Source organism: Apaloderma vittatum, unplaced genomic scaffold (assembly GCF_000703405.1).
Source record: "Apaloderma vittatum isolate BGI_N311 unplaced genomic scaffold, ASM70340v1 scaffold8509, whole genome shotgun sequence".
Lineage (NCBI taxonomy): Eukaryota > Metazoa > Chordata > Aves > Trogoniformes > Trogonidae > Apaloderma > Apaloderma vittatum.
In genome coordinates this window covers 8,604-20,693 of record NW_009734580.1, presented here as the reverse complement: position 1 = coordinate 20,693, position 12,090 = coordinate 8,604, and the positions used below count along the sequence as shown (strand labels likewise).

The 12,090-nt window shown below is 47.4% G+C and overlaps 1 protein-coding gene across 1 annotated transcript in view; it reads right to left on the bottom strand.

The window, feature by feature from the left end:
- Nucleotides 1-8,981: 8,981 nt before the first annotated feature.
- The window catches only part of KAT7 (K(lysine) acetyltransferase 7), an 11,378-nt gene continuing 8,269 nt past the window's right edge, over nt 8,982-12,090 (bottom strand). Inside the window, exons 13-14 of the mRNA XM_009876332.1 lie at nt 11,430-11,536; nt 8,982-10,786 (exon numbers count right to left, since the gene is read on the bottom strand). Of these exons, the coding sequence (XP_009874634.1) occupies nt 10,685-10,786; nt 11,430-11,536 (209 nt within the window). The 3' untranslated portion in view covers nt 8,982-10,684. The remainder of the gene's footprint in view (nt 10,787-11,429; nt 11,537-12,090) is intronic.

Sequence of the window (12,090 nt, the reverse complement as noted above, 5' to 3'; positions counted from 1 at the left end):
TTGAACATGACACAAACCGGATGCTGCAGCACCCTCGCCCAGCCATGGGAGGTGGAAAACCTGCCCGGCCCGGGAGCAGGGACAGGCACAAACCCCGGCTGGAGGAGACTCGGGCACTCGCACAGCTCTGACCACATCACGCAATGTGAACGCAGATTTGCAAAACCAGGCAGGGACGAGATATCTGCAGTGCTCACCTCCCTCTCCCTCAGATCGAGGTAAATCTGCACGTGCCAGAAGCAGGGACAGTCAGACCCAGCAGCGATACGGATTGTGGGCCTGGATATAATGGTGCAAAGTGGGTGAAAGCTTGTAACATCTCACAAACTTGTTTTGTGGTGTTGTTATGGCTTTACTAGATGCCAGCAATGCTAAGATCCCCCCTTTTTATACAGCCCTTTTCTCCAATGAGTGGCATTTTCCATCAGGCTTTCCAATGTTGGGTTCCTGCTGGGAGCCAAGGTGGGATCATGGGAGGAATCCATTCCCAGGATAGGAAAAGTAGAAAAATAAAATAACATTGCACTAGAAAGAAGCCTGACTGATGGTTACCAATGAAGGAGATCTCGCGCAGTCCCCGCTGCCACACAGTGCACCCCCTAATTCCTGTGTGAGGCCGTGTGCTATGCAGGAAATTGAGATAACACAGTGGCCAAGGTGGGGGAGAGGTAATCTGTGGGGGCACAAATGCAAGTCAACAGAATCTCAGCTCACGGTCCAGCCAGTGACCTGTCCTGCTTTGGAGCTGCCCAAAGTCACGCCTGAACTCTTCACAGCTCATCTTTCACCTTTCTCATGAAAGCGCAAATTGAAGCTTGTGGATTGAAAATGCTGGCCTCGCCACTGATCTGCAGGGCACTGCTGAGGAGTTATTGCTCTTTGGCTACAACGGCTGCAGCTCCTCTGCCTCAGCCTCAGGGGTCTCAGCCACCTCAGGCAGAGCCCATGGACTCCGGCAGGTTGCGGTTGACGCAAGTGATGAGACCAAACCTTGACTGGATGCAGTTCCTACTCTCACCGGTGCAGCCTCAACACTTGTTTCTCCAAAGCAGCAGGTTAGCACTGTTACTCTAAAGCAGACCAGACTCTGGCCCCCAGATGACAGAATAATCACGGGAAAGGCAGTGAAAGAGAAGGGTCTTGGGGTCCGATCCAGCTCATCCCTCCAGGGTCACCAAGACACTCTCCTCAGGTCTTTTCCCAGTGACCCCAGCGATGGGATTTCTCCCAGGGTTCTTGGGTTTTGTGACAGTCATCTTATATTTCCCCTCTCTTTCATCCCTTTAGTTCCAGTTATTTACCTCTCTGTGTCCCCTAAAACGTCCTTCTCCCTCCTTGGGCATCTTCCAACAACATGTATCAGCCCCTCCCCACCATCTGATTCAGCCTTTTGTCACAAACCAGTCCCTCAAGTCCCAGACCAGTTTACTGCTGTCCTCTGAACTCTGTCAGTGGTCATCTTCCGGCCGGAAGGCTAGAATTTTCCACAGACTTTACTGCCACAGTCAGAACCAGATTTTCAACAACATCTAGCACATGAGCTTGGAGCTGGTGAGAAGGAAGAAGCCGTCTATTCCTCCAGGGAGGAGATAAGATGTAGGTCCTTTGGAAAACACACCAACTCTCTCCCATCTCCTGACACCGATGCACAGACACCTTCACATCCTACAGCATGTTTGCTCGTAGTGGTACAACAAAGTCTGTATCTTAGGGCACGAAGGTGCTAACATAATGGACGTAAAAAAGAAAACCATGACTTCTTGAGCTGTAAGAGATCCTACATTCACACCGAGAGTCCTCTAAAAGGGGAAAATCCCGAGAATTGCTTTCACTCACTTGCAGAGCTCTGGGTCAGCTCTAGACGATTTTAGCGAAAACTGCAAAACCAGAGGAGCTTGACTTGAACTGATCAACCTCCAAGTCCCTTTTGGTGTAGGAGGCAGAGCCTCCTGTTGCTGGTTGCGCTCACTGCAGGCAGCGAGATTATTCAAGCGCCCCCTCATCAAGTGCAAGACGCGATATTGAAATAAATAAATAAGCAAACAAAAGTTTCGCAGCCTACTGGTGACATCTTTAGCCACCCACTTCCACTGCCAAAACGGTGACCTCAGACCTGCGGGGCCGTGGGTGTTGCCGGCAGCGCAAGGGTTAAGCTGGGTTACTCCCGGCGGGGCAGGGCCAGGGGGCACTGGCGGTGTAAGGGCAGTGCCACCTACGGGCCACAGACCGCCGCGGCCCGGGACAGGGGACAAGGGTGGGGACGCGTCTGTCTCAAGGGATTGCTCCTCCGAGCTGTCACCCGCCTGCCCAGAGCGGGGGACACGGCTGCACAGAGAGAGAGTGCCCGGGCGGGGGGTTCAGAGCCCGCTGGCAGAGAAGGTGTCACTGCTGGGGATGGCAAAAGAGACAGGTCACGTCCCCTCGCAGTGTCCCCATCGGGCAGACTGGTTTCCTGTGCAAGTGTCTCGGATGATACGGACCCGTCCCCGAGACTTACGGGGGCAGCAGGAACCCCCAAACTCCCAGCAGAGGACAAGGGGAGCGGTGTCGGTTGTGAGAACGGAGCAACTAATGCACACGGTGGTGAAGCCACCTGTCACATCCAGCCACCGGGGACGTGCCAAACCTGGGAAAAACCCCCAAAGTTTGGGGGTTTTTTCCCAATCACCAGGCAACGCTCCATGAGTAAGTTTGCACGTTTCCTAAAGCATCCTCTCAAGCAAACATGCTCTGGCCAGCGCAGCAGTGGTTACTCTCCCCATGCCCTTTCTGCAAATCAAATATCCCTGAATGTGAACTGTTGTTTTTTGGGTTTTTTTTCTCAAATGATACAGACAGCTGGATAGAGAAAAGTAAAACTGAGCTCCCATGGGCTTCCTGGGCAGTGCCTCTGCACAGCGACCTTCCCTGCCCTGGGCAGGCAGCACCCTCTGCTGCCCTCTCGGAGCAAACCAGACCTTGCTAGAAATCCTCCTGGCCCTCACTGACATTCCCCTGGGGATTTCCAGAGAGTTTTGCGGTTGCTTGGATTCGGTCGTGTTTGCAATGCCTCTTCTATTAGCTAAGCATGAGGAATTAGCAGATTTAACTGTGAAAAATACCCAGCAACTTTTCAAACCCTTTTAATCAACCGCTTGCGATGCTACAAAACGAGGCAGTGCATGATCAGAGTGGAACTGCTGGACTGGCAAGGTAAATACATCCCTCCTCGGATGGGTGGGAAGCAGATTTTAGGATCCTTGAATGTGATCTGCATCAAACTCATCCAGGAAATGGATTTCTCACAAGTTTCAACTTTCTAATGGAAAACTCGAGAAGAACCAACTGTCACAGTGAGCTTAAACGGGTGATCTTAAATTGCAAAATTTTCACAAAACAGTAAAACCTTCTTCCTTCCAACTCTACAGGCTTTCTTGGAATTCTAGAATTCCTTGTCTGCCTGTGGTTGAATTAGCCAAATTAACAAAATATGAAAAAAGAAGAAGAGAAGTCTTCAGGACCTGTGTGTAACATCTTCTCAGTGCTAGATAAGAGCAGCACACGATCAAGAAGAGCTTGCTAAAGGTTAACAAACACACGAAGTAAACCCAGCTTCACTTGCACCTCACTTTCTAACAGACATATCTGAGGGACTTGCAGCTGAGGTTAATTCACCTAGAAGGGATCAGGGACTCAGTATTGACAAAACAGGAGAGCTCTGTAAACAAAATCAATGCCAGTGCTGTTGGTACAAAGAATCAGACCATTCTTTTACAGCAGGAGAAAGAAGTTCCAGGAGGTTGGACTGTGCCAGCGATTGGCTCAGTAGCCTGCAGAAAACCATGTGAAGTTAGAACTACTTTGCCTGTCCCACCTCAAGCCTTTGCCACTTGTTTTTCCCCTGAGCTGCAGTTCTGGTAACGTTTGTCTCAGGAGAAGCAGTGAAGAGCTCCTTAAAGTTGAGGGGGGGTGTTTATATGAATAGAAAGGGTTTCATAATCTCTCAGTAGAATTTGCAGTGGTGAGTTTCCATTACTTTAGTTAAATAACGCTCAGCGGAGCTGAAACCCACCGATCTTTTTGTGCTCGATGTGAAACGCAAGAGCTGTGGGGGGTAACGTCCTTTCAGGCAACGCTTCAGCTGAAATGTAAAACCACTGAACTTCCTTGTCCCGACCAATCGATGGGTGACAGTGGGTGATAGTGGGTGACAGGCGTACAGAGCCCCTGACCTGCCGCACAATCTCTCCCTACACTGGTTAGCATACCTATTGTTATGGTAAAGATCGAGCTCCGTTATAAGCCCTAACTCGGACTCCTCGGTTATCGTCACCTAAAAACACCAGCTGGGGAAGAGCCTGATGCAGAATCACCGACCCGGGCAGCAAAAGCCGCCCTCATTCCCCTCGGCCCAGCCAGTTCCCTTTAACCACCCCCACTGTGCCACAGCACATTTGCTTCTACAGACTGTCAGTTGTCTGCTGCCTCCTGTAGCTCAGCATGTTCATTCTTTTACTGATTAATTTCTACAAATAACAATACGCAACCTAGCTCCAGAAGCCAAGCTTTTTTTTTTATTTTTTTTTTACTTCCTCCAACTAATAGATGATGTAGGATAATATAATTTATGGATCTGGTGGCTATGTGTACTATGTAGGCACAGACTAAGAAGTACTTTAGGACTCTTCAGTTAATTGTGACACTGGAGCAGGGTGTCATGTCCAGCTGAACAGCTCTCTGAAACCTTTTACTGTAGAAAACTCACAAGATCCATTTGCTTCCTGGGGGTGTTTTCTTTCCCTTTTGTTTTCTCCCTTTTTGCTACACCTCTGCTGCCATCCCAGATTCGGGTCTGGGTGTTTTGTTGTGGTGTGTGGGCCGGAGCCCAGGGGAGAGGGGGAAAAAGCAAACCTAATTACAGGGGACGCTCTCAAAAATAGAGCCGCTTTTCCCCTTGTCTGTGAGCTGGTGTGAGAGGTGGGTGTTCTGGTTCCTTCCATAGTTTTGGAACAACAGGAGGGTGGAGTTACTGGCACACAGACTGTCTCACACGGGTTTAAACTAAGCTCAGGAGCTGCACAGCCATCACAATAGAAACAACTGAAGTAATTCTACATATTTAGCTTCTTTTCCTTCCTGCTTCCCTGCTGTCTCTTTCCCTCTAGTGTTCTTTATAGGAATATCAACCACCTATTCCTTCCCTGCAGATCCTCAGTGTGGCCACAACATGACCACATCCTGCCCCAAACAATTACATGAGAAAGGAAAAGGCAGCAGAACTGCCAGCGTTCGGCTGGGGAAAAGGAACAGCAGCGACGGACCAGCTCCTGGACATGCACGTAGATCTTTTTTGGTGAAGAAAAAAGAAGCACCAGCTTGTCTCATCGCGGTGAAAATTCTTACTGTGCCAATATTGCAGGAGTCTGGGGGAAAAAATAGCTGTAAGGAGGGTCCTTGTGGTTTGCCAGATGAAGCGGTCCAGGGGCAGAACGAGTGAGAAAGGGAGAGGTTTGGCTCAGGTCAGAGATCTGGTTCAGCGCGGTGAGCACCGTTCCCAGCACAACCGAGGGCAGCACAATGAAGTGCAGGATTAGGACTAAGCAGCTGGTGGTGAGAGAACAGCGGCAGCGGGATCCCGGCGCTTGTTGCCTTTGTCTCAGTTTTCCACACAGCAAAATGAACGTTCGTCCGACGGCAGGCCCCAAAGGACTCAGAGCTCGCCTGCTCGTTACTTAAAAATGGATTTTCAAAGCACAAAGAGTGTGATGAGTAAACAAGACCACTCCCCATACAAGGCAGTAGTTCACAGTCTGTCACGCCCACTCCAGAATCTCATTTTTGGGGTCTTAACTGTAAAAACTTGCCTGGGCAGAAGTTCAACTTGGAGAGTTGCCATGCTGGAAGCTTTACTTGCCTTCTTCTGAAGAAATTCAGAGGAAAAAATAATTTAGTGATGTCCAAGGTCAAAAGAGCATTCTCCAGTGGTGGATTCTGAGAAAGTCCTGGCCGCACTCATGCTAGGCTGGAGCAGCCGTTAAAGCGCGTGGGATCGCTCCCGAGAAAGCCCTCCGAGGGCTCGTTCTTCGTCGGGGTCAGCACATCTGAGGTCTTCGTACTCATTGTGCTTCCAGAGTCTGGATTCAAGGACAAGGTTGGGGAGAGGCTGGAGCATTGTGTGCTTTGACTGTTCTCCGTTTCCCAAGGCTGATGGAAGTTTTGGGACAACGTACTATTAAAGCAGCCCTGAGGCTGCTCTGATAAACACTGGGATGAGCGGAGGGTAAAGCAGCACCCTGGATGCACCAGTAAACCATAATTGAACGCTTGAAGGGGACACATAATTTATAGAGATATATGTCTTTAAAGAGGCTCGTAGATACCATAATTAATGATGACATACGTTGCTGAGGCAGTCATTAACCTTGAACGTTGACCTCTGACTCCTGTCAGACACATTATTGGGTTCAGCTGATCTTAGATTTGATCCAGACAAGGAGTTCTTTCACTAGTTGGCACAAGAGCTCAGAATCCCTCTTGCTGCAAAATCTTTAAATTGCGCAGAGGAACTCGGGAGTAGTTTTGGGGGGTTCTTAAATTCATACTAGATCAATTAATGTCTCTTTACTTCAGCTTCCTAAAGGTGAACCAATTGTGAGTCCAGCTCAAAAGGAGAGGGCATGTCCATGCTGTTTGTCCATGTCCAGCCTGAAACTCAGTAACTGTGTGTAGTGAGGCTGTAACCCCGGAATGCGGGACCCAAAGCAGCAAATGTGGGTGAAACCCTCTGGAAAGCACACGGCCACGTTCCATTTGTCCGCAGTTTGTGCTATCACACCCGTGCTTTGGGATGGAGACAAAAATAGAAAGTGAAGTTGTTTTAACCAGGCATCTGGAGAGCCAGAAACAGCAAAATAAACAGGGGAAAGTTGCAGGCTAGAGGGACTGTCAGTAAAACAGCTACGGAGTAGCTGGAGTTGAAGTAAAGCGGCACAACTCAGGGAAAGTTCTCTGGGAAACAAGCTCAGGAGGAAGCAATACTGTCACGGAACAGCTGGCTGTGACCCCATCCCTAAGGCTTTCCAAGGGCTGCTTCTCATTCACTGACAGCAGACACGCATAAAGGATTTTTTTTAACCTTGGCTCTGCTGAATTCTTAATTTTTTAAAAAATATATATGAGAAGCGCATCAAATGACATTCAAACCAAACAAACTTCATCGTCGGCCCATGGGAACAAAGATGGGTTCGATGCTGAAGCGTCGGCACTGAGCATCGGAAGCCCTGGCTTTGCCTCGTTTTTCGGTGCCTCTCTGACTCTGGGCACCGAACGTGGGGCTTGCAAAAAGAGCCAATTCCTTACGAGGTTGTATCTGCTCCAACTGCTCACCTTTACCGGCATTCAAAATGCTATTAGATTTATACAACTTTAAGTTTCACAGTCAGTTGTTGTTTCTGGGACGTAGGTTTGAGGTGGTCTGGCTCTCGAAATCTCCTTGTCTTGCACCATATTTGTGTTTGTGCTGGAGATTCTTTGTGTCTGCTACAGCAAGGAACTCTGCAGGGTTACTGGCACGCTTAAAGTTACGTGCATTAGGTGACCCTACGTTAGGTCAAGGCTAAAGGCAAGTGGGTTAAAAACCCCACGTATAAAGATAAATAAGAAGGGGGCAAGGCGGCATCAGCCTAGGAAAATTGACTGAAAGCACCAGCTGCTTTTTGGTAGCATCATAATTTTTAGGTGAGCTCAACTCCTACGGAATTTAACATCTGCAAGTTCGCAGTTGCTATGAATAAACCGTGGGTGAAACTGCGAGCGTGTCTCATCCTTTGGTTACCCCAAGATGTTTAAAGTTATCTCTCTGACTCACTGCGTCATCCGTGTTTGCATTACAAAGCACTCGGAGGTCTCAGTCAAGCGTGGGACCCCATCACGTTAAGAACTGTACGTATGCGGAGACAGTCCCTGCCCCAGAGAAGTCACCACTTGAACAGACACGACAGAATGAGGACTGGAGGGAAATAAAAGCTTCAAGAGGGGCTGGCTATGACACAGCAGAGCATGTGGGGAATAAAACCCTTCTCCTCTGGTCCCTCTGTCCAGTTATCTACAAACTAAACCACACTGCATGTCTCTGTGCATGCAAAGAAAAAAAAAACTAAGACACTAACAAAAAAGGCAAAAAAGGCAACTGCTATTGTACAAAACTGTGGCCAAATCGGTAAAAGCGAGGCTTAAAAAACTGTCTTAAGGAAAACAGGATAGAATTAGGAAGAGCCTCGATGTGACTTGAGTAAACCAGCATCATTGTTCAGGGCAGTGTCCTGATTTTCATCTTCATCAGAATGAGACTATCAAGGTGTTCCATCCGTTTGTTCCCTTTGTTCGCTGTACATCTGGAGTGTCAGCCTTACTCTTGCAGCACCCTGCACCTTTAGAGCCCATCCCCTTCTTTTTTCAACTCCCACTGAATTATGGAGAAAAGCAGGATCTCTGGAGAGAGCTGGAGCAGATGTGGAATTAACTATTTTATGTCGGAGATTATCACAAAGACTCAAAACGTTTGGTGTGCGGAATTTCTTTCTGAAGATCAGAGACTTCGCTGCCCCATCATCCCACAGGACAAGAAGCAAGGTCAGGTCACGGAAGCACGGAGGAAAGGCTAAAAATCTAGGGCCATCACGTTTAAGTTAACTCCTTCCTTATTCAGTGAAGTTCATGTTGACAGACACATCCCAGGTTTATGGCAACTGAAGTACGTCATGTAACTAGCAACATCCACGTACTCCTCAAAGTAGTCTCCTAGTAAGCTCAGGAGCAAATACACAACACAACCTATTTCTGAAAGGTTCAGTCTAAGGGTTGCTCTAGTCACAATCCTTAACACACCAGGCACCAGGATGGGTTCAAAATGAGCCCCCTGCAACATAAAGCAGCAGCTTCACTTAACTGGAGATGCAGAATAGCATCTGACTGGAAAAAAAAAATAAAAAGAAAGCATAAACTTGAGCAGAGAACATGCTTTATTGAGAAATAGATACAAGAATAGCACATTCTACCACATCATGGGAACAGGGTTTAGCTTCTGCACAAGAATGACCTTCTTCCCTACTCCACAAGAGATCTACTTCGTTGGATAGTTTCATGAGTATCTGTAGTAAGTTACAATACAGGAGCAAAGGGCATGAGACAGCAAAATTCAGTAATGCCCACAAGGTATACACCATGTACTGATGATCTTTTTTCTTTTTCTTTTTTTAAGGAGGCAGAGCAAGGCAGACAACCATCAGAAGAGCAGCAGAGAACTTTTCCATAACAGGATGGGTCAGTGGTTAACAGGAAACGGCTCCTACCTACCGGTACATTGCAACTGCTTCATTTCAGACACCACCCAATGAGGAAGCACTGGAAGGTTTAAATGAAATCGGCGCTGAATGATGCTCCCATCATTCTACCCCACGACTGTCCCCCCCTTTTAATTACACTGGAACCATACAGGAAACTTGTGGCACAAGGAGAGTGGTTATACTTGAAAGTTATTGTACAATAGTTTCTTCTGGTGGTGCTGATGGGAGAGAAGAAGTAACAGCTTTTTTCTTTTACAGAGACAAACGAGAGTGCACTGTCGGAGAAGCAAACCATCCACACAGCTCTCCAGAGCTGCCACTGATGCACAGAACGTACACTGTAGGCAATCCAACAACTGATAATATTTGCATTGCAGAGTTTCTGTGGCTGTTTGGACAAGGCTAGCAAAAAAACCTGTCTTAACATTTTTATTTCTTCAGTCTAGAGGAAAAAAACATCCTGTCCGATACAAAGAGACCTACAATTCAAGGAAGACTGCTCTGGGAAATATATCTCCAGTGAAATAGCTACTTCTGTATAAAGGAACCCACTAACTCCAAGAGATAAACCAGTTACTTCTAATCAAAGAGGTCTCTCCAACACACGTGGCACTGTAGTAGCTCCAGGAACACAGACCAAGAGCAACTCCCTGAAACAACTCAGACCACGATGGTCTCACCCACTTAGCCGCGACTCCTCCAGGGTAACACTAAGAATCACACCACTCAGTTACAGGGGATGCAAGCTTCTGACTGTACAATATTAACTATGTGAAGACCTGCTATATTATACGAAAAACACTGCTGAAAGAGGTGGCACGTTATCTTCCTAAAACTATTTGATATGTGGAATGGAACAGTCCATCAGACAGGACTGGTTAAAAATGCTGAAGTCAGCGTAACTGCAGCTTGTTGGAAAACCAGACTCTCCCCAAACAAGCATTATTAGACCTTGTTCAAAAGCCACAGAAATTATCTCCATTACTCAGAACGCAAGGAACCTGAAGGAAGAAACAACCAGATTATAGGACACAACACAACCTCATCGGAATAAGAACATGAAGGTAAGACCAGTGACTGGACAGGTACAGTACCAGATATCAGAACTCCTTGGGCCAGCGCTGCTCGGAGCTTCGTTTGGGTCCTATACAGATCCAATCCTTGCAACCTCATTGAGGCCGAAACATAAAGTTCCTCAGAACTGTGGGTGTGCACAAAAGATCTGGGCCAGAACAGTACCAAGGGGAACTGATCTTTCGGGAGGGTACTGTACCAGCCAATCACAACAGCAACAGATACAACAGAGATCCCTAGGGTACTTCCTACTGCTGGGGTTCACTGGCTTCGGGAGTGACAGACAGTTAAGTTCCCTTAGGAGGGGTCCATTTCAAACAGCTGGGATCCATTATCTTATTGCTGTTGGATCTTTTTGCCTCTTTGGCTATCCATTCATCAATCAGATCCTAAGGAAAAGAGCACGAAAGGGCAGGTTAAAACAAACAATCCACGACGGAGAATTATCCACGGTACAACACCACACATCGAAGGCCACAAATCCGAAGACAACTAGCCTACTAGTGACAAAAATGACAATTCCTCCACAGAGCTTTCTAGAATCACACCAGTAAGGCTACTTTGAGCTACAAAGTGAAGTCTCAGGGAAGAGAAAACAAGACAGAGGTGTCACACTTGGGGATTTATAAACCAATCGCCTTTTATCTCCCGAGGGTACCAAGAGGACTCCTTCACGAGTCCATTCATTCCATTCATTTCTATGTCACCCATCTGCCCAATAAAGGGCAGGCGTGATGAGGACCATGACAGGGATGTTGATCCATCACTCCCCTAAAAAGCCGCTTACAACGAGCAACATTATCCCCCACACCAGCAAAGGAAGGGCAACACAGTGTATTTCTGCGCTATCGAAGAATCAGGTTGGACGCTCACGTCGTGTTTCATCAGTTACTACATTGAACACAGCAGTGCTCCCGCGCTAGAACGAAAAAGCTGGGAAACCCAGCACAATGCAAAGGAAATACCGATTTCAGCAAGTTCCTGTCAATCTAACAGTTAAATATAAGGAAACAAAACTACAGAAAATCTTACCTGTCTCTTTAGGACCAGGTGTTTTCCCTTCCAGTACTTGAGCATCTGAAGCGCCTGCAACGTGCTAACGATGTCAACAGGGTTTACCGCAGTCTCCTGGCTGATTTCTGCAAACCAGTATTTCTGTTAGAAAAGAAACTAATTCCTCTACAACAGCCTCTCGTTAGTTTTCAGCTATGAGCTCTATACAACTCCTTTCCAAGTGACAGGCACAAAAGTCCCTGCACACACGAAGGAGGTATGTGCAGTTATTGCCGTTGCTGCTGGACTTGCACCCTTCATCGCTGGTTACCTGCAGCGCCGCTGTACAACGTGTCTTTGTTTACTCCACTCTTGAGGACTGATTGCAAATAGTTTGAAGAGCGAGAGGCCATGGCCACGCAGAAACAGCCTAACTCACCCCAAACCTGAAAGCCAAGCCTAGGCATCACGACGATAAATGATACTAATTTTAGGATCCAAGTTAATAAGGTGTAATCTTCTGAAAAAAGTTTCTGCTTCTGCAGAACTACCTTGATATCTCTGGGAAATGCTGCACACTCCTGGGTGCCATAAACATGGATCCATTTTTCTTTCTAAAATTAACGTTCTTGTCTACACATGGATGAAGTTCTTTGCACTCTATACATATTTTCAAAACTCTGCAAGCTGGCTTATCTTT